At 42.8% G+C, this 22,157-nt stretch overlaps 1 protein-coding gene across 1 annotated transcript in view; it reads left to right on the top strand.

The window, feature by feature from the left end:
- CREB3L2 (cAMP responsive element binding protein 3 like 2) overlaps positions 1-22,157 on the top strand; it is an 82,631-nt gene that overhangs the window by 41,099 nt on the left and 19,375 nt on the right. Inside the window, exons 2-6 of the mRNA XM_065839860.2 lie at positions 969-1,185; positions 16,382-16,548; positions 18,090-18,177; positions 19,994-20,175; positions 20,881-21,027. Coding sequence (XP_065695932.1) covers positions 969-1,185; positions 16,382-16,548; positions 18,090-18,177; positions 19,994-20,175; positions 20,881-21,027 — 801 coding nt within the window. The remainder of the gene's footprint in view (positions 1-968; positions 1,186-16,381; positions 16,549-18,089; positions 18,178-19,993; positions 20,176-20,880; positions 21,028-22,157) is intronic.

Below are 22,157 nucleotides of genomic sequence, written 5' to 3' on the forward strand. Positions count from 1 at the left end.
TTCTTTGAATGACATGAACAGGAATGGTTTCTTGCAGTATAGTTTCTTGGTCTGTTAAAGATACAGTCTTCTGACAATGGAAACAAAACCAAGAATTGCTGCAGAGTGTTTGGCTACTGATGGAAACTGGTTTAGAGTCTCAAGAAGTAAATAGGAAGATTTGGTTTGCACTCATTTTTAATAAGAAACAAACACAAAGTTATCCTACTACATACAGCCATAACATGTGCTGTCAGTGTAATGAATTCAGTGTAATAGATAAAGTGGTAATTAGTACTGGCTGTTAGGAGCTTTAGCTGTGGGGCCTAGAAGCTGGATATAGACTCTAGTGCTATGTGGAATGTGACTTCCAAAACAGATACATAAATCAGTTAGAAAAACCGTTTTATAGCAAATGTGTAATTGCTTGGCTGGGGACGTGCATGGACCTGTTTTCCCGGAGTGTGCTGTATGTTCTGCGCAGTTAAAACAGTCATACGTGCTGTCAGAGCCTGTGTCTGTGTTCCCTTTTTCTTCTCTGCCTCAGTGAATATTAACCCGATATATTCTGTTCCACACACAACATGTTCTGTTGAAAAATCCTGCAGGATCTTTCACACTGTCTGGGTGAAACATGCATTCCCTTTTTTGCTGCTGTGCTTTAGTTAGTACTTTGTGGGGGCACGAGAGGGAAGGAGTCCACTTCAGGACGTGTCAGCCATGCTTCTATTTTCTGTTTTCATTGGAAGTTAATCACAGGCTCTTCTGTTGCAATGTATGCCTCTGAGAAGACTTTTGTTCTAGCTGTAGCTCTTCAGCTTGAAGTAGTGATTGGCGGAGGAGGTCGTCAGGCAGGGCTGGTAGATCCTGCTGCTGACTGGCACGGGTGCCAGTGCAGATACTGGAATTGTTCTGATCAATGCTCTCGTGTTGCTGGGATGACAGACAGGCAAGAAGATAAACTTTTTTGCCCCTTTTTATCCCCACAGCACTTCACAGAGTTCCTGGATGAGTTTTCACCAGATGTCCTAGGCCAGCTCTTGAATGATCCCTTCTTGTCTGAGAAGAATGAAATAATGGAGGTGGAACTGTCTCTGGCATCCCCAGCACCCCTCATCCAGGCAGAACACAGCTACTCCCTCTGCGGGGACTCTCGGCCCCAGTCTCCTTTGACCCACATCTCGACCGATGACAACTTCAATGAAGGTAGAACTGATGTGTGCAGAATCTGCTGATAGTGGTGCACTGAGCCCTTGCTTGTTTGTCATGATGCAGTAATGAGATATTCCTGGTGGGGTGATGATGCACTAAGGTTGCATGTGAATGCTCTGCACTAATTGAAATACCTACAATGAAATCTCTGAAGGGATTTTTTTTAAGTCTGCAGGCATTGTGAATAAAGAAACTTGTCTGTAGACAGGGAAATTGTGCTCAGCAGAAGTTACTAATTTGCACCGTTAACATTTTGAGTTAGAAGTAAGGTGCTCATCAAAAAGAAATGGGAGAAGAACCAGAAATACACTTGTTTCCATGTATCTGAATGTGTGGTTGGTGAAGGTAAGTGCTGACTGATAAAACTACGTGAGTCAAATGAGAACCACCATGAAGTTTGGGTGCTGTTGAACATGACATAGAAGGAAAGAGTGAGATATTTTTTTTTCTCATCTTCAAGAAAAAAGGCAAAAGGGAGATCTTATTGCTGTCTATGGCTATCTGATGAAAGAGTGCAGAGAAGACAAAGCTAAACTCTTTTGAGAGACACAGTTATAGCACAGGAGCTAGTGATAGCAGGTTACAATAAGGAAAATTCTAGTTGGGTATTGGAAAAATCTTTTTCACCATTAGAGTGGGTCAGACATTTGAGCAGGAGTCCAGAGAGGCTGTGAAGTCTTCATCCATGGAGATATTCAAAGTTGAGCTTGGAAAGGACCTGAGCAACATGATCCAAGTTAGCCATACTCTGAATGAAGAATTTGGGCAACATGCTCTCCAGAGGTCCCTTCAAAGCTACATAATTTCAGGTTTACTGAAAACAAACAAACCTTTTAGACTATACTTATTTTTCAGTAGTGAGTATCTGGAGCTTTCTGGTATCCCAAAATGAAAATCAGATAGTTTTATTTATGCTTCTGAATATAAGTGTAGGAGTGTAACTTCAGGTGCTGCCCCAGTGTTAAAACCTGTCTTGCTGAAGTCCTTGGGTTTTTTTTTTCTCTTATGAAAATAAAGACATGCAAACTAAAATATAATGCCCATCAGGAAGCTATTGATGATCTTGTAAAGACATAATAACTGCAGTTTTATAGATTTTGTGGTTGTGGGAAATGGCAGTGCATAGAAAATGATGAAAACCAACAGCATTTTTTAGCAGTTACCTTAATTCAGCAGTTACAAACACGTGGAGGAGGGAAAAAGAGGAATGCAGGATGGGTGGGAGGAAGGATCCAACCTGCTTGTTCTGGTGTGAGGATGCCTGCTGGCCGGCAGGGGAGTTCAAGGTAAAAACCTAGTGCTTGGCAGAGGAGCAAGGCTGTGAATATCTGGTAACTGTTAGGAATAATCACCATGGCAGACTTTCACTCCTAATAATTGGTTTATGTCTTCAACATTAGCTTTACAGTGAAAAGCAGCAGAGTACTAAGCTGGGTTGCAATAAGATGAAGAGAAATCAGTGCGTAGGCCTAAGGATTAACAGGCTAAGCTGTATATAAAGTTCCACCAGGACATGAGTTTTCAAAGCTGACAGTTTTATAGTCCAAAGTGCTCTCTTAAAACAAGATGTGGTTTGTTAGAGATTTCACAAGACGGCAACTAATACAACCTGTGAGAAGGCTTTTCAAGGTGAGACAGGGTTTTTGGAGATGATCTGGAAATATCATCTATGTAAAACTGTCCGATTTTATATTTCCTAACTCTTTTATTTGAATATCTTTAAGTGAATACATACAGGGGATAGAAACTTTAATTGTGGCAGGAGAAGCAAGCACAAGAAACCTCAGAAGGCAAGCTTCTCTGGAAGTTAATAGGGAGAAACTTCAAACTAGGCTAAAAGTGAGGAGAGTTTCCTTGGGGGAAAAATCCTGAAGAAATTCATACTACTGAGACCATTGGGTAATTAATAGAGCTCTAGTCAAAGGATGCTTTAAAAAGCCAAGAAACATTAACAAGTGGGTTTAAAAATAGAAAATTAATGGAAAGCATTTCATCTTCTGTTCACTCTGCAGAGTGTTTCGTAAGATAGGAGGAGGAGGAGGAGGAGTTGTTCTTGGTGTTGGGGATTTTATTTAGTCTTAACCCTGGAATCACGCTCACAAGCTTTCAAAACCTACCAACTTCATAACAGTGAAGCTCAGAGAAACACTTGAGGGAACTGCAGAATTACAGTTAACATGACCGTCTGATAGATATCCAAAGGCATCACCCTCATGATGTTTTGGTCCTTAAGTCCGTGAGAGCAGAGAGGGAGATTTTGTGGGTGGCATTGCAGCAGGGTTTGGCACTGAAGGTTGAAAGCATCTGTCTTGTTAGGCGGTGGAGGAATGCAGTGCTCCTGATGACTCTGGTGAATGCCAGTCCCTTTGGTGGAGTAAGGGGACAGCTATTGGGAGCACGAGGATCCTTTTGAGGAGTGGGAGGCACACGGTGTGGAAGGGGAGGTCTGTGTACTCCAACATGATCTCCTGCTGCTACAGGAGGGGGAGCAAATCTGTGCAGTGGCAGGGGCTGAGAAATGAGGAGGGCTGAGGGGATTACATAAAGAACGTGCAGAAAATTTACATTCTCCAAATAACCACCCCACTGGGCGGATTGCCGAGCTCCTTCAGCTGTTGTGTTTTCATGGTATCTCCATGGCAGGGTTCATGATCCTGTTGATGCAGGGCCCAGCTCTGCAGAACTGGGAGTAGAAACAGGCCAGTGAGGAGGCTCATGTACGACATATGCATGTATGTGTGCACATGTGGCATGGACACACGTGGCATGGACACACGTGTGCCTGTGGCCAGCAGCAGGCCCTTTCTGTGCCAGCCAGGCATGCCAGTGTGTTGTCCACAGTTGGAGGGAGGCTGCCTGCACCAAGGGGCTGGGGACAGCTTGTACCATGCAGGTCTGGTGTCCTGAAGGCTAACATTGCCTGTCTGCCTTTAAAAATAGCCTTAAAAACTGAAGTTTGTTTCCATGGTGACAGGCCCTTAGAGACGGTGGGGAGGCAGGAGTGACAGCTGGGGGTGTTTGGCCCATCCTGGGGCAGGTTTCTGCTGGCCGTGTGGGACCCGGGTGGCCCCAGCCGTCAGTCCCAGTCCCAAGGTTCTGGGGCTGGTGTGCTGCCATCAGGCAGGCCCCACTTTGTGTTGCTCTGCTACCTGCCTTTCTGCTCCCCTCCTTCAGTTCATGCCTGCTGTTGGAGGAAGGAATTGGATTTTGGGAGTGCCTCGCTATGGTTCAGTGCCACTCAGCACCTGCAGCAGTTTTCATCTACATGTTCCTAAGTGTGGGGTACCAGAACCCCAAGTTACTGGGAGACTGAGAAAAAGGCCTGTTTTTTTTGGGAAATGATCTTCAAATTAGTGTTAAACCACTCAGTGTCTATTTCCATCTTTTATTTTCCCGCTAAGTCTCTGACAACTGTACTGAAAATGTTATTTAACATTTCCTTTCAGCTATTAGGATGGAGTAAATGATTGCTCTGACTCCTTAAGTGCCTTCTTACCAACCGTTGCAGGAACAGATCGCTTCTGCCATGAACCATTCTGATTAGACACTACCTGTCCATTCCTGTGATTTCTACGATCGCTAAATTGACCTATTCAAATAATTTTAAATCTTACATAAAGTCTGGGAGGTTTTTTTGTTTGATTGTTTGTTTTGATTTTGTTTTGGTTTGGTTTGTTTTTTTGTTTTGGGTTTGGTTTGGTTTTGGTTTGTGTTTCATGCCAGAAGTATAAAACCTAGCAAACTTGTAAGCCTGGGTCTTGTTGACCTCAAGGTGAGACCATGTTTAAGTGTCCATAAGATCAGGGTCCCAACACTGGTTTTCCCCACTTATTAGTTCTTTTGACTTCACTGTATTGAGGGTATTTCCCCAGCTTTGTGCAGAAAAACTTCTGAATACTCACAAACTGTTGCTAGTGTGTGGTCTCTGAAGGCGTCAGTCCCTAAATCTCCAGTTCATGAAAGCATTGGCAAGAGTAGCTATTTTAACGCAGATGTGTGCAAGATATGTGGTGTTTAGCTATTTGGGTTTCCCCCTCCTCCCCCAGAGAACCTATTCTTATATTCAATTTTACATAAGCTTTTAAGACTAAAGATACTTGGGAGAGAGATTTATAGGCCTGACTTGCTTGCTTGCAGCTATCTGACTATGAGCTTTTGTTTGCCTGAACTGGTGAATCAGGCCTGGGGAGGGCTGCGTCCCAGGTACCGATGAGCTGCACTGGTTGCGCTGCCGCCTCTCTCACAGCAGGTTTCTGCTTTCTAGTTGTAATCCTTGAGGTTTGTTTTTTTGTTTTTTGGGTTTTTTTAGACAACTGCAGAGTGACTGTGGAGAAGCACTGTGGGTAGTTCTGAAGTGGAAAATGCTTCTCAGAAGGAAATGAAGAAGCTGGGAGGGGAGGTTGAGAATAAGGCTGATGAATAAGGGAGACCTCTTGCTGTGTGTCAGGGCTTTTTGGGGCACAGCTTCACTTCTAACAGTTGTAAACATTTAGGGGAAAAAAGCTTTGTTTTCTGTTATGGTTGATGCATGTCTGTTTTCAGTTTTCCAGTCCCTGTTGTGGGTCAGACAGCCAGAAGGAAGGCCAAACCCAAGTTTCAACAGGGACTGTACTTAACCTCCTGTGTGACCTGAGATCACAGAATCAGAGAATGTTAGGGATTGGAAGGGACCTCAGAAGATCATCTAGTCCAATCCCCCTGCCGGAGCAGGAACACCTAGATGAGGTTACACAGGAATGTGTCCAGGCGGGTTCTGAATGTCTCCAGAGAAGGAGATTCAACAACCTCCCTGAGCAGCCTGTTCCAGTGCTCTGTCACCCTCACTGTGAAGAAATTTCTTCTCAAATTTAAGTGGGAAGAGATGTGAGTGTGCCCTCCGATGCTTCATCTTGTCAGATACAGACACAAACTTTAGGACATTGGCTGACCCTCGTTTTGGATGTGTGAGATATATAGGCGAGAACAGAGCATGAGTAACATGGAGGGGCTGTTGTGCAGCAGGAACACGGAGGCAGAGCCTGCAGCATCCATGTGGGGTTCTTCACTCTCTGGGATCAGCTCAAGCGATGGGCGTGGTTTGTGATGGGCGTGTGTTTGGGCTTTGTATGTGTTTTTTATTTTGTGAGCCTAGCAGGACACAGACAGTGGACAGCTGACTAGTCATTTGTATGGTTTTTCTCCTCAAATGGTGGCCAGGTGGCTGGGTGCATTCCTTTCCTCATCTCCCAAGGGCTCTTCTGTTGAGACTAGTCTTAGTCCCCACCTGCCTCTCCTGTTCTTGGTTTCCTGCTCAGGAATGCTTTGAAGTTTCTCTTGGATTTGAAACGGCTTGCCTTGGCTGGAGGTTTGACAGTGATTGCAGAAATGGTATGTTTCTATTTTACTCTTAGCTGTGCCAAAACCGAGGCTGGCCCCAGAATATAACCTGTATTGTTGTTGGGTTTTTTACTTCTGAGGTCATGTTTTCCTGTAACGTGCTTTTAAAACCTGAATTTTCCTTTGAAGATTCGACTACATGGTTTGAAAAAAACCAATCAAATAAACAAAACCACGCACAAAAAACAGCCAAACAACAAACTGAAAAAACTCAAAACAAACAAACAAAACCCCAAAAATCAAGTGGCTCCCATTTTTCCAGTGCAAATATCCCTTCAACAATAAATCTAGCCCTCGTCTCAAGCAATGCTTTGTACAGAAGAATGCTTATTTATGTATGGAGTCTACAAACAGTAATCACATCGTGCTGTCTCTCTGCATAGAGTTACCCATGGGCTTGAGGCTCAGGGTGATCTCCGTGCATTTTATACATACGTATATATATATATATATATGAATAATATAGATGTGTATTTTTAACCCATATATATATAATATATTAATTATATATAATGGGTTATATTTTCTATTTTTATATGAGCTATATATATGTGCACACACACACACACACATTGTCCTTCTCCTATCTATTTTTCTCGAAATACTGAGTCAATGAGATGTGAACAATGAAAATGGCACCTCCTCTGCCCTGACTTTAAAGAAAATGGAACTGGACAAAGAAGTTCAGTTGTGTTTGGAAAAGATGCTGTCAAAGCCATGCTGAGGATTTTTGCAAGTACATTCCAATGCAACTTTTTTCCTGTGTGGGTTTTTTTTTATTTTTGTGTGTTGTTTTAAGAAATGGGAAGGAATACATTTGGTGGTGACAGCCTGTATTTGTGTGATTTTATGTGGATAGGTAGCAATTGGTCCTTGTCAGAATCTGCAGTTTTAAAGGATGAGGAGACTTTCAAACTTTTATATGCCCAAGGTCCAAAATCTCAGTAGGTCACTTTGAATCAAGCCTGTAACTTCTACTTGGGCAGCAGTGTGTCTGAATAACGCCAGATTTGATTTAGAGGTGGGCATTTTGGTGATTACTTATGCTTACAGCTAATAATTGACAACTTTATTTGCAGTCAGACCTCCTTTAGCTTCCAGTTCCACATATGAGATCTCTTTCTGGCCTTTTTCCCTGCTGGAGTAAAGAACCATCTGCTCTCAGAAACCTCTTTCCCTAGGTGTTTGTAGGCTGCGATTAAGTTCCCTCTTGATTTCTGCTTGGGTACAGTTTAGATCTGCTCCTACATTTATACAGTCCTAAAATTACATTCGGCCCTTTGAAGGCAACCGCGAGGCTGATGTGGCTCCTGATGAAAATGACTTTGACACCCCTGGGTTAGATGAAACTGCACTTCTCTGTTGTTTCCCTATATGGGATATCTTCTGGGCACTGAGCTATTCTTGCAATTCCTTTCTAAACAAAAGGACATTAGCAGTTCCTTTTCAAAACTGTGTAAAGTGACCACAGGAGCTCATTTCCCAGGAATAGTTTCCCTAATGATGAATATTAGCGGAATACTCCTCCCACTTCCAGTCCTGCTGTTTCTGAAGCCAGTGATCTCATTCTCTTTTAGCTGCTGTGTTGCACTGGGAGTTCATGCTTGCTTAGTTATGTGCCGGGAGCATCAAGTCCTTTTAATGTGAGCCAAAGCCTGATTCCCGCCGTAATACGGATGTGCCTTCACAACACTGGTGTGGAGTGTGGGGAGACAAAACAAGAAGGGCAAGAGAGAACTGTTTTATTTGAACACAGTGCTTTCGTGGATAATTTTAACATACCTTAAAAAAAAAATCATAACCTTTTATAGGACATTTAATGGTTTCAATTGTTAAGGCTGTAAATCTAAGCTACCACCCCAGCCTGTGCCTTACTCCCATATACATAAAGGGTGCTATAAAAATAACATATTTCTCCCCCCAAGCAAAATAATTAAAACCATCAAGGACTGTATCCCAGCTGACAGCTATGCCTCTGTAAAGTCTTAGACTGAAGAGAGGTTAAAGCAGAACCACCAAGCCCCAGACACCTCCTGGTTAGTTTTCCATTACAAGATTATTCTAATTGAAAACTGTCAAATTCTCTGCAGGAAAGAGGGTATTGACCCTGGTTCATTTAGGTCTTGGAGCAGCAGTGTGTCCTTGTTTCTATCTTAATAACTTTCACAGTGATACAAATAATCTGTGGGTTTTAGGTGGACTGTGCGCCGTTCAAAGGGGGGACGCAGGTACAACTGGTGATCCTTTGTTAGAAAAAAAGCTACTTCTGCTGTGTGTCTTGATGACTGTGTATCAGCGATGCTCATCTTTGCCTATTTATTTAATTTTCCCATTCTGGCACTTTAAAAAGGACCCCAATGTTTGAAAGTCCAACAGCATCCCCTTTGTCGAGGCCGTTTCAAGGGCTTGGGTTTCATTATTTGCGGTGGGAGTGTGTGTGCACGCTGGGAGGGGGAAATGCCATTTGGAAAATCTGTAAGAGAAACTGTTTGTCGATGAATGTGGGCTCTTACCTCAGGGAGGAGAAGGGGGGTAGCAGCGGTGGCATTGGAGTTCAGCATTTCAGGCATGATAAACGGGGCTTGTGTCTGCCAAGGGGTGTTACGTGAGCCCAGAGCTGGGCACTGGGGATGGTATGAGCTGAGGCGGAAGACAAGGAGGCATTTATTTCTCCAGAAGGGTCCAGCTTGCCTTTGGGAGAGGGCGTATAGGGCTCAGACTGCAAAGCTGGGGATGCTGAACTTCCCTGCGAGCGACATGTCCAGCAGCACCACCAGAATCTGTGCATCAGCAGAGGCCCTTTTGGGTTCGCAGTTGTGTGTTTCTGAAGACACAAAGCGAACAGCCATTTCCCCCACAAACAAGTTGTAAGGCTCTTCCCGGAGACGTTTCCCCTTGCAATTAGCTGGCTTCTGTTTTGCAGCTACGTTTCTGTGGTGGAGAGCTAGTGAGCACCCTTGGATCCTGCTGCCAGCTGTACAGGGGCAGCGACCTCAAGGCAGGATCCAGGCATGGACTGAGTGCTCATCCACAATGCGGCTTTGCAAACATGGACCCTTGGTGCAAGTTTAAACACCGAGTCAAAGTGTCTTGTTAACATGTGATGAACCGAGTCTGAAACTGCATACTGACACATATGGCAGGGCTGTGCAGAAGCCACGTGGCCTGTGCATCCAAGCCCTGTGGTTCGTGATAGCAGTACAAGGTCTGTCATGGACCAGAATGAATTAGTTTAAGCCCTTTTGCTCAAATCCATGACACAGCTGAAGAGGAGGATTATTTAAATATGCTTGCCTGGAGAATGGTTTGACTCATAAGGGATCTTCTTGCATTATCCTGTCCAGAGATGTCTCTTCCGATACCTGTGCAAAGCACTTTGACCTGTAGTCTGTTGTGTTCTCCTTAAGTTTCCAATTTTTTCTTTCTCTAGCTGTTTAATCTGTTGCTTGGACAGTGAACTTCAAGGAGGCAAGAGCTGCCTCTTCATTCTAGTTATACATATGAGGATATTCCTTAATGATTGTACAGGTCTTATTTGCAAGCTTGTTTCAAATGACATGCAGTGCATGCATCTGTTGTGATGGTAATGGTGGTGTGTTTGTGGTGTGGTTTTTGTGTGTGTGTGGTTTCGTGTTTTTTCTTTCTTCTTCTTTTTCTTCTTCCCTTCAAGATTAGGTACATGAAGTACATCACTCATGTGGGTTTACTTACCTAGTGATGCTATCTTCCTTTCTACCGGAGGGGAAAAAGAAGTGAAAATCACATTGTTTCTCTGGATGCTTGCATTCCCTCTACTTGGGAGGGGTAACAGAGGGATACAGAGTGCATCTCTAATTTCGTTTGTTTTAAAATACACAGCAACTAATGGATGCAAGAAGTGTCTCTGTTAAAATCTTTAATGAATAGTGCTGAATTGAATTAGGAGAGCAAGGAATATTTTATTAGTTATAAGCTCTATTACTCTGTACGTCTATCAGAGAGTGTGAAATTTAGTCAACACTGGAGAAGATTTACCTTTTCTCAGAAAAGTAGGTGGTACGTTGGACAAGATAAAGAATTAGTTGTATAGAGTAATGTTGGATAGAAGTAATTAAAAAAGGAAAGCAAAACTCACTGAGAATTCTGTTATTTAAAAACTCACATGGTTGAAGGAAGCATTTTTGACCTTATTTTTCACATTTCCTACCCTGCCCTCTCATAATATATGGAACAAAGAAAGAAACAAAATTTTGCAGTTCTTCAGAGAAATATGAGTATCCTAGAAAGCTACACACAGTGTAACAGACTGTGTTTAGCTTTTATATATCTATCCACAAGAACGGATATATAAAAAATGCTTTTCAACAAACACAGTAGTATATATTAGTTCTGCCATGTACAAACACAGCCCTTGAGTGTTTTTAATATATGCCTAAATCACACATACTGATTATTGCTACAGCTGTGATGCCTGAAGGAGCACTGAAATACATTTCTGTTGAGAGCTATCATCGTGATGTATGTGGTGTGCAGAACAGAGAGAAGTTGACTTGGGTTTGTTGTGCACCCAAAGCCCAGCACTTGTGCGTAACTCAGTCGTCATAACAGACTTTAACAATATTAAGCTTTTATTGTGCAGAAAGTTGTGTAACCTTTTCCCTTTTGGTTGTAGTGATCTGAAGAAAGGAAAGTGAAAAGGGAAGGTCTACTTGTGGTACATTTGGTAGATCCTACTTGTCTATCTTAACTGCAGGTGATAGAACCTGGGGCAGGATTAGGGACTCTCAAATAACGACAGAGGACAGAAAGAGTTTCTTTGCTACTTGGACACCTTGCTGTAACTATGCATGACATACAGTGCTTACACTTACAATTCTGAGGGAATTTTGTCCCATTTTGAGCTTTCTCTCCTGTATTATTGCATACACAGGATCTGGAGAAACATTGCACATTGTATCTGGGACCAAACTGGATGGGCAATGAGTACAGCTGGGAAAGAAGAGGACACGTTTAGAGTTTTTCCTGGTATTAACACATCATTTAAATACACAATAAAAGTAGTTATGCCTCTGACAGTACTAATTTTATTTCATGGCAACAAGGCAACAGAACTTTGCTTGCTACACTGATTGAACTTAACTTTGGTGCTTTGTAAGGCTTTTTCTTTTTTTTTTTTCAATAAGGTGGAAGATACATGCTAAACAGGAGTCTGCAGAAATAGTAGAACAAGCTTGATGACAAAAGCAGCACAGAAAGGCTTTCTGAAGAAATGTAATTTTAGTCTTGAACACAGAAGATAAAACCCGAGACGTGTGTGTCACAAACCCTGGGTTGCTGTGATGAATGGGTTTTTTGGATGCTTGATTTGAAACTCTGATATTTAAGTTGCTGAAGTGGGAGCACCTGAAAACTCAGTGCACACTGTGTTTTGCTGAAGTGTAATAACAGTGCTAAATCATCTGAAAAATCAAATGCGATTTGTCTGCAGTTGGCCATTTTAAATTACTAGACACCTTTTGGTCCTAATCTCTCCATGTCTCACTTGAATTTTCAGGACTGCTGTGGAAATTAATTTGGGTTGGTGAAGCATTTTGATTGTGCTCTAGGAGGGAATTAAACAGCTCTGTGGGAACAGAATTTGAATTGTATTTGGTAAAGGAGAGATGAGGCTGTGCATGAGGCAATGAGAATAACAAAACACAGTATAGCTTCTCAGGGGAGCATCGTGCATTCTGCTTGCCGGGCAAGGCACAGGTTCTGCAGAGAAATTGTTTGGTCATGTTATTAAAACATTCCTATTTTTAGGTGCATATAATGTGCAAAAGTACACTGAATTAAACCTTTGTAGGTATTGCTTAATATCTGGGTGCTTTGCAATATTTATGTTCGGTTAACACAGACCATGTGTGGAATTTAATAGTGCTGGTGTGTCGCACATGGAAGTGTTAGCTGGGATTATGCCAAGTACTGTGTAAGACTCCTTAAATGACGTATTTCACGTGCCAAAATGCCTGGCATTCATGGACTTATGAAAGAGTAGGTGAAGGGAAGTGCTTCTCATCTAAAGAGTCATTGCATGGTAGAGCTCTGAAGTTCATAGAAGTTTCAGCAAGAGTAAAGCAGCTGGTGTCATTTGTTTGACAGTGAACTTTTGGAGTCAGGATTTTGAAGCCTGAGAAGAGGTTTCTGACAACCAAAGTGACCATCTTTAGGACATGGATTTTTGTAGCCATTTGAATAGCTAAATCTGTTGTCCAGGCTTATTTCACTTTATATCTGAACAGTTCGCAGTGTATTTTACTCTCACCTTAGCAATGCAGTGTTGCCCTATTCATAACTATTTAGAATATTGTCACCAAGATCATTTTCTCAGCCTTTTGTTCTGTACTCTTTTTCAGTAGCTCACATGTACCTCCTGGATCATTTAAAATATAAATATAAACACTCACCTTCAGTTTCTCGACACCAGTCATCTACTCTTTCCACAGTATGTCTTGCTGGGTTTGGAGAAGACAAACCGGGTTTGGAGAAGACCCCTCCAGTGGGTCCCTTGAGCCATCCTCTGTTGTCCTTTCAATATTTCATGTGGCCCTTCTTGCTTATTCCCACTATTCCATGACACCTCTCCCATGGTTCTCTGTACTCTGTCAGAAATACTCTTGTCTTGGAGGGTGTGCTGTGCCGCTCAGTATGGCCAGTATTCTGTAGCCTGCTTGATTTTTCCCATTTGACAAAATTTTTATGGTTTTGTGCAACATTCTCAAGGGCTTTGTTAGAATGGCTGCCCCTTTTCTGTTAGTACAGTCCTTGGCAGAGTAGACTAGGTTGCTAAGGGGCTATTATAAGAATAAACTAAGAGTAATTTTCAGATAATTTCAACTTGCTGTGCTCAGGAAGAGGAGAAGGGAGAGTGGGAAATGTCCTTGCAGCTTTCTTGAAGGAGAGGAGAGTTGGTTGGTGACTTCAGAAGCTGGAATGTGTCAACAGAAGGTAGCTTATTGCACAACACTGACCACGATAATGAACGCGTAACAGGGGCTTGCAAAAAGTGGGCAGAGGGGAGTATCAAGGTGGGATTTGACCAGTGTGTTGCTCCATCCGTCTCTTTCACAGGGTCGTTCATCTGGAATGACAGCTGTCACTGTGCATTGTAAGAGGTAGCATCAAAAAAGTGTTAGATGCAGTTCTTCAAAGTTATCTCAGTGCTAAATGCAGCGTGTTGCTGTCGGTGAAAACCATCTGTAACCCTGCAAACTGGTTAGACTGACTTTAAAGCCTAGAATAACTCCGAGCAGTTTGTGCAGATCTAAGTGGTGATGGCAGGGATGTCAGGTTAATCAGCAAAGTCAGCTTCCAGGGGAGTAAAATGACTGGCTAAAGGCCAGCGTATCTTGCTGCCTTACAGCAGCTGCATCCTCGTGATGAGTCTGGGGATTAGAGGTGATAAACATCACAAAGTGCAACCTTAGAGGACATACGCTGTTTCACTGGGCACCCACGGCTAGATTTCTCCTTGCATGATGATACAAATCTCAGAAAGTTCAGGGCTAATTGCTTGCTTCGCTGGTAGCTCTCATTTATATATAGCCTTCCCTCCCAAAGGGAGTCTAAAGGAGATGACAGATGATAGCACTGCCACCGTGTAGCCTGACCCAGAGGTGCGAGAGGCAACAAGTAGAAACTCTGCACAACACGATATGGGGGAGGTTTTGGCAGAAGTTATGCAAAGAGGCATTTGAAAGTTGCATTTGACAAGGCATTCTGGATTTCCAGGCAAAGACAGTACTTTAAAGCTCTTATCGGAATGATCCACACACAGAGAGCTAGAGGGAGTCCACAGATCCACTGAGTACTTAATTGCAGTCAGCCGGCAGGGAGCTGCACACTCGTGTTTGTGAGGAGAGAGGTGCAGGGAGGGTTGAAAGAGAGCAGTGTCCTCCCTCCTGAGTTAATATTTAGACAATGCTACCTCTTTTTTTCATAAATAATTCTATTTTTATATTTCTGCCTTTCCCAGAAAGCTTTGCGAGTGAGCTCTCCAGAAACTTAAATACAGTGTTTAGCTCTTGCTGTACAGTTAATTCTCTGGGCAGAGCTGGGCTCGCTGTTCTTAAGCTTCTGATTACAGGATACGTATTTTTCAGTTTTAATTCCTTAGTGTGTCTTTACTCAAATTACCTCCTTCCTTGCCAAGCGGTGGAGGTTAGGTCCCACCACAAAGTAATTACTAGCACTGGAGATGTACATACTTCTCCATTCTTCCAGTCACCTAGCTTGTGCCCAATGCTGTATACGTGTGTGGTCTTAATAGCAAGGACCGCCAGCAGCACAGGGGCTGTAAACCCACTCTTATTTTTGTTACTTGTTTGTAGCTGAACTCGCTTGACATCTCACCAGCATGATATGTCCAGCTGGGTGTTGTGTCAGCCTTGCAGACTGCTGGTGGCACTACCACAGCGCCCTGGCTGCCTCCCACCATGCTGATGCGGAGTGCAATTCATTCAAAGCTCTGTTGCTGTTTACTAGCCATACTGTGTACATGCTTGCTCTCTGCTTTAATTCTGTAAATGCAGTAAATACTCTGTATAAAGGCAGGGGAAAGGTGGGAAAAAGAAGATCTGTGCTCTTTTCTCTTATGTATATTTGGCCTCAAATTCCAGCTGCTTGATTTATGGAAATGCTTCTTGCAACTACAGACGAGTTGTGGCAGAGGACTGCACTGTGTGCTCCTGGGATGCAGTACAGCTGGTATAGGATGCTCTTCTGCAAGAGAAAAGAATTTACATGACTGAACTCTAGCAATAGAGATAGGAAGTTTTTTAAGGCAGAATCGCAACTGCCAAAAATGCATTTGATTTATATATATTTATATATATATTTTTTTCCTTTAAAGTGAGGTGGTTAACAGCATTCCAGAATTGTTTTGAAGGTTGAGTCCTTCTAAGTTCTCGATCCTATATCTTACCTTAGCCCTGGGAGAGTAAGTCCCTTTTTAGCAAGCCAAACAGTGGCTGCCTCATGAATAGAAATGGGGAGCTACCAACTTACCATGCCAACCTTCTTCCAGTTCTTGACAGTGCAAGACAAACCTTTCAGCTTTGTCCAGTGAAGAGTTGCACGGCTTTCTCCTGATTAGTGAGCTTGCAGTAAGTGGAGCTAGGGGACAATTCTGCCAATGTGTGTTGCAGGTTTTGTTGCTGCCAGTCAAAATATGCATCTTGTGCTGTTACTTCCAGAGGCTCTGGGGAGGAGATTAACATTATCACCACGGCTCTGATGCTCCTGTGAAATCATCAAAGCCTTTATCCTCTTTCATACTTACTAAATGAATCCTCGGGGGAAAAATTTTGAAGTTGAGAGTGTGAAAAATCCTTTCTTCTTAGAAGTATAATATCACCGCTGCAGCTATTTGATGATTGCAAGTAGTAGAAGGAGCAGAAGTCTGGCTAAATGCTATCTCTACACGGAGGAACAAAACTGAGTCAGCAGGCATTAGCGTGTGTAGGACATGGCTCCCAGGCTGCTTTACCCAGTGGCTTGTTTAGTCTTGTTCTGCTATGTGTTAGCAGCTTTCGGCAATGTGCAGTGATTAGTGCTCCCTGTCTTTCCTCCCTGCTCCTCTCTGTATCCTGGGGCTAGGATTAGGTTACAGCCCTGCAATGGCACAGTTGTCTGCATTGACAGAGAGCTGAATAGTAAGGGCAGAGTTTTGTTGATAGACTGAAATGCCTTCTGTGTTTGTTTCCCTTCTCTGGAGGAGAGATGACATTATTTTCATTTGTAGTCTTTCTGTCTCTGACCTAAACATGTGGTGTCCAATTTCCTTCCCTGGCAGGTGACCTGGAAAATGAGGAATGGTGTCTGGGTACAGAGCTGACTCCAGCAGCAATAAAGACTGAGCCGGTGTTGTGTGAAACATCAGGCCTTGCTCCCTCAGTCAGCCTCACTGTCACGGCCACGTCGCTGGATGGGGAACAACCTGAGCTACAGACGGATGCCCTGGTACATGCAGACTTTCTGTTTTCCTCTCTGCACAATGAGCTACAGATTCTTCTAAAACTCTGCATACCATTGTAGCCTCCTTGATGCCAAAAGCAGTCAATTCAGGGTGTACACTGGAGTCTGCTTTTATGTTCTCTAGCATTTGCTGGTGTCCCACTGCTGCTGTAAGAGCTTGTGTTTCAAAACACCTGCATCTTCATGTCTTAATGGTTGGATACACAACTTTCTCTTCTATGCTAGTTTTAAAAATATTTAAACAGTTTCTAATGAACCAGTCCCACCAGAATTGACTAACCTATTTGCCCAAGCAACCCTGTGACAAGCCAAGTGTCTTTATTTCTGCTGTGTCTTCCCATAATGAGAACAAGACTCCTTGTTTGAAACAACTGGAGAATTACCCTGTTTGCTTGCTAGATCACTTTGGCCACATCTATGAAGCTCTGACATTTCAAGCTGCTGCTGCTTCCACACCAACCTGCCTCAAAAGGAGCATTTGTGATGCCTTTCTGACCACAGCTGGAGCAGCCAGTCTGCATTCTCAAGGGTTTAGTTTGGCTGTGGTTTGGCTTACCAGAGTCCTCTCTCAGTGGAGGAAGAAGCGTGACTGTTTTTAGTCCCTGGGGTGCGATGTCAGTCCAGGCTGGGTGGAGTTCATATATGCTGAAAATAAATGTTTCCACTTGGATGTGGATCAGAAATATGTGCAACAGAAATTATTTTATGATAAACTGAAAAAATTAAGCACAAGTCTCCCATAGTCCTCTTCTAGTCTGAATGTCCTGTCCCCGGGATGTGGTCCTGCTGTAGTTCGAGATGCCGTGATTTGCAAATAGCATATTGGGACTAGCTGGTGGCTCATTACTGTTGCACAGAGTAGTTACACAGGCTTTTGAGAGAGATTTTTTGGCAGCAATGAGCATGCTGATGTGCCAGTCTGACTTCCTCAAGCCTGGGACTGTAGCATTCAGGCAGACTCTGGACAACAGTTTGGCAGCCTGATGTCCCAGCCCTGGCCACAGGGCAAACCAGATGTCTTCCAAACTCTAGTCAGCCATGTCTGTCTCTTTTCCTGCTCCTCCACGCCGTGAAATGAACTTGGGTCTGATGATCTGGTGCTCAGTGACTGGCACCTTGCTCTTGCTCCCAGGTGACAATGGTCTTGCACAAGCTCTCTCCTACTGCCAGGAGTGATTGTCTCTGCTCAAGCAGACTGTGCGGTCCAGCAAATTCTAGCAGCAGCCCTGTTGCTAAGAGAAGTAATTTGAGTGGGTTGCATGCTAGCTTTCAGTCTGAAATGTCATCTGCAAGGCGTAATCTTTTATTTAGCTAAATATAGTAGTAAGAAAAACCACAGTGGGAGTACTCAGGTCAATATTATCCATAGCTTGGTTTAGCAAACTGTGAAGCAGTTAAAGCTTTGCCTGTAGCAGAACAGGAGAGGGAAACCTCTCCATTTATGGAGAAGTCATCCTTGCATCCTTCTATTAAGATTTTAAAGATGTGTGCTTTGGGTTTTCATGCTGCTTATTTCTCTTTTCTAGATGAAACCACTTGGCCAAAAAGTTCTTCCAGAGATTAAATTGGAGCCCCATGAAGTGGATCAGTTCCTGAACCTCTCTTCTAAAGAAGGTCTGTTAATTACCAATTTAAAATGCAGCAGGCGATAACCAGAATGGTCAATGAATGTACTTTACACTAATTAAATATTTGGCTTCCTCATTCAGCATGTTAATCTTTAGGCTGAAGCTGTTGCCTTCTAGGGATTCAACTTGGACTGCTGAAGAACCATCCTCTCTTTGACCCATTTATGTGGTTTTTTTTTTCTCTTGCTCATCAGAAAGAAAATAATCCCTTTTTTTGTCTATAGCATATTAAAAATTGTACACTTGCTGGAGGGAGCTTGAATCCTTAAAGTACAGGATTATTTAGGCTAGAAGAGAAATCAATTTGATCGATTTCTCTTTGTAGGCATAGAAAGCATGAAGAGTGGCAACTTTACTGTTTTAACCCTTGATACAAAAGCAATGATGCGAGTTTACATTAAATTAAAAGTTATGGGCATCTGTTTGCAGCATCTTAGTTTTAGCAGAGTTTTTAAGAACCACCAGGATCCCTTTGAACTAATCTATAAAAGAGAAAGAAGGAGCAATGATCCCTACCCTGAAAGTTAAATGTGGTTTTGTGACACATAATGTGTTAACCCAAGAAAAGTTTGAAAGAGCCAAATATTTGGGCTGAAATTTGAGCAGATAACTGCATCTTGTCTAAGAACATTTGATATTCTGTTAGTGAGTTCATTTGTGTAGATAAATAGAACTGCTCTAGGGAGAGAAGCAAGTAATGTAGCAGGTGGAAAAAGGGAGGCTATATCTCAAACCAGGGCATAGGTTTGATTGCTCAATTTGTGGGATTAAAGGCCTTGCTGCTTTTTCAGGTGTGTATTTTCTTCTGACAACTAATAGAGTTCAGATGCTAGACAAAAAAGAGCTCACACATAACAGCTATTTTTTGTTACTATTTTTCCTCCTTCCTCCTCCAGTGCCCATTCTATCTTTTCAACTCAAATTTGCAAAGTACAACAGAAGTGGAAGGTGGCAAATTCAACCCTGTATCTTCTTCCTCCCAGTTTTCATTGCTGTAAATTTATCTCGGAGAAAAAATTGACTTAGTTATGGCTGGTTTGGACATCTGCTAAATTGTCTGTGTAATATGAGTTGGTGAGACATTGCCCTGTTTCTCTTGGTTCAGACTCATTTGGTCACAAACAGCACTTGGCTTGCCAGTTCTAGCACAGGTTCTTTTGGCTGCAAGTGCAGTATAAGTTCGCATATGGCCACGGATAGCACAGTGTGAGAGAGGTTCCTGTGATGATTGCCTGTGCTGCTTCTGTTCCATCAGTACATTAAAGCCTTTGCTGTCACTAGGTTGTCACTTCTTCCCAGCTGTGCCAAACCCAGGTCCTTAGGAGGCAGATTATTTCTCTCCTCCTTGTTCGTATAACACCTTGGATGTGATGCCTTCTCTTGAAAAATACTGGTGATTTGTTTAATCCACAGCAAGCTTAAGAAAGACTATTGTTTTTGGAGAGAAAGCATACTGGCTCAGAGCCCTTCTGTTAATGTGGTTTCCCAGGGACAGGGGACTTGTACTGGAGGATTATATTAAACCTCAAAGCATTTGGAGAAGAAACTGAAGTGTAGCTAGAAGTGACTAGAGCATATGTGCAGAGCCCTGGTTTGTCTGTTGAACATAAAGATAGCTGCTGAATTTCATTCCTTCTTTGGAGACCTGCATGCTCTGAAAATCTTTCAAGCTGCCGTTTTTGCTTCATCCATTTTTTTAGCAGACAATCCTAGCCTTGGAAGCTGGGTGGTGGTGGCAGCTCTAGTGGGAGTTTGAATTGGAGCCTCAAAACCTTGTGGTCTGTGTCTCTCTTGCCATTTAGCGGTGGATCCCCTGCATTTACCTCCAACCCCTCCCAGCAGCCATGGCAGTGACTCTGAAGGAGGACAGAGCCCAGCTAGATCGCTCCCTCCTTCAAGTCCGATCCAACTACAAGCCACGGCTAAAGTGACATCACGCACAACTTCAGCGCTCTCCAATTCCCCCCTCCTGACTGCACCACATGTAAGTCGGGCTGGCTTTTTCTAGCATCTCTCTCTCTCTCTGTTGTTTTGTTTGTTTTTTGGTTGTTTGGTTGGTTTTTTCTTTTTTTTTTTCTGTTTGTTTGTTTTTAATTACTATTTTGCCATGGATTTGCTAATTTTCTGTTGTTCTTTAGATTAATCCATCTCTGGTCACAACTACAGATCCAGTAGTTCTTGCTCACTGGTCTGTTCCGTCCCCACAGAGAACAGCATGTGCCTCTCCTCTAAGTTGAAACAGGGTTCAACAGTGTTATTAGGTTTCTCCCACCATGGATTGTGTTTTGCATTAGGGCCCAGCCCTACTGGGTTGACCTGTCTCTGGTAGATCTGCATCTGTTCTCTTGTCAAAAGCAAGTGGTGATCTTTTGAGAGGAATTTTCGGTGGTGCTTCTCATTTGTCTCCCTGTTTAAGCCAAGAGAAGTTTTAGTGTTGGTCTCAATGTGTTCAGAGCTGGGCCAAGAACAATTGTGTTGAGAGAATCCTGTCCCAAAGGTTCAGTCTCTGCATGGAAGCCATCTAAAAGGTCTTCCCCCTTTTATGCATTCCCAATCACAAGAGGTTGCTGTGTTAGTAAGCAGAGGCCTCTCTGAAGTGGGAGAGATGCTGCCTCTCTTCCCTAACACCCTTTTCTCTATGGCTGTGTGCACTTGCTGTTATAGTGTTTTGTTTCTATGACACTTCCAGAAATTACAGGGGACCGGCCCACTTATCCTGACAGAGGAGGAGAAGAGGACACTGATAGCAGAAGGGTATCCAATCCCTACCAAACTGCCTCTGACAAAAGCAGAGGAGAAAGTGCTGAAGAAAATACGCAGGAAAATAAAGAACAAGGTAAATGTTAATTGGATTCGGTAGGAATTCCAGCTCATCCTTCATTTAAAAAGTCCTGCAACAATTCTGCACTAATGGTCTGTGGTATTGTTGAATGCTTTAAGATGTCTTTTAATAAAGTGTTTCTCTTTGTTCCTAAACACATCCGTGAAATTGTCTGTCACTGTGGCAGTGTGCCTCTGTCTGGGTATTTACCTGAACACATGAACAATAGAGTATTTAGCAAGCAGGGTATCAAGTTGCTGTTGCTTGGCTCCGTTTTAAAAATAGTACAATCCCACCCTTATGGTAAGCAAAGACCTCTGTATTCTTTCTGTGCTGATGGTGTTCTTTTCCACTGATTCATGTTTTAAAATATGACTGTGTATTTCAGTGCCTTCTTCTTTTGATCACTGAATTCCATGACCTTTAAATGAATGATTGATACCAAGGCTGTGAAATACCTTATGAGTCTTTTCTTTCTTCCGACATGGGGAAGAACCTAGTGATAGGGAGGAAAGCATATTTTTTTCAGACCTGACCAGCTCACTTGCTCTAGAGGATATTAGTACATCTTTGAAGGTTAATGCATTCTGTTATTGGTTTTACAGACACTGGAGTAAATTTCCCCACACTAAATTGCAATTTGGTCTTGTAGTATATTTTTTCAAGATTTTTGGAAGTGACTTTGTACATTTAATGTACCACTTTCTTATAATCATAGTAATTTATATTGGAAAGTATCTCTGAATCCTTTGGTCCAACTCTGCTTTGAAAGCAGGTTCAACTTGGAGCAAGTTGCTCAGGGACTTGCCCGGTCACATTTTACTGTCTCAGAGGGTGATGAATCCCCAGCACCTCTGGGCAACCTGTTCCCATATCAGGCCACTCTTATGGTAAAAGAAAACAGATAGAATTCTTAATGCCTAATTGGAATTTCCTGTGTTGCAACTTGTATTTGATGCCTCTTATAATTTTGCTGTAAGCTTCTGAGAAGACTCTGACATCACCTTTGCTGCACAAGATAGTTGAAGACAGCAACAGAATTCCTTCCTTAGCCTTCTCTGCTTAAAGCTGAGCAAACCTGGCTTTCTCTGCCTCTCCTGATGTGTCATGTGCTCCAACATGTTTATTATAGCAGTGGTCCTCCT

This window comes from Patagioenas fasciata, chromosome 1, assembly GCF_037038585.1.
Source record: "Patagioenas fasciata isolate bPatFas1 chromosome 1, bPatFas1.hap1, whole genome shotgun sequence".
NCBI classification, from domain to species: domain Eukaryota; kingdom Metazoa; phylum Chordata; class Aves; order Columbiformes; family Columbidae; genus Patagioenas; species Patagioenas fasciata.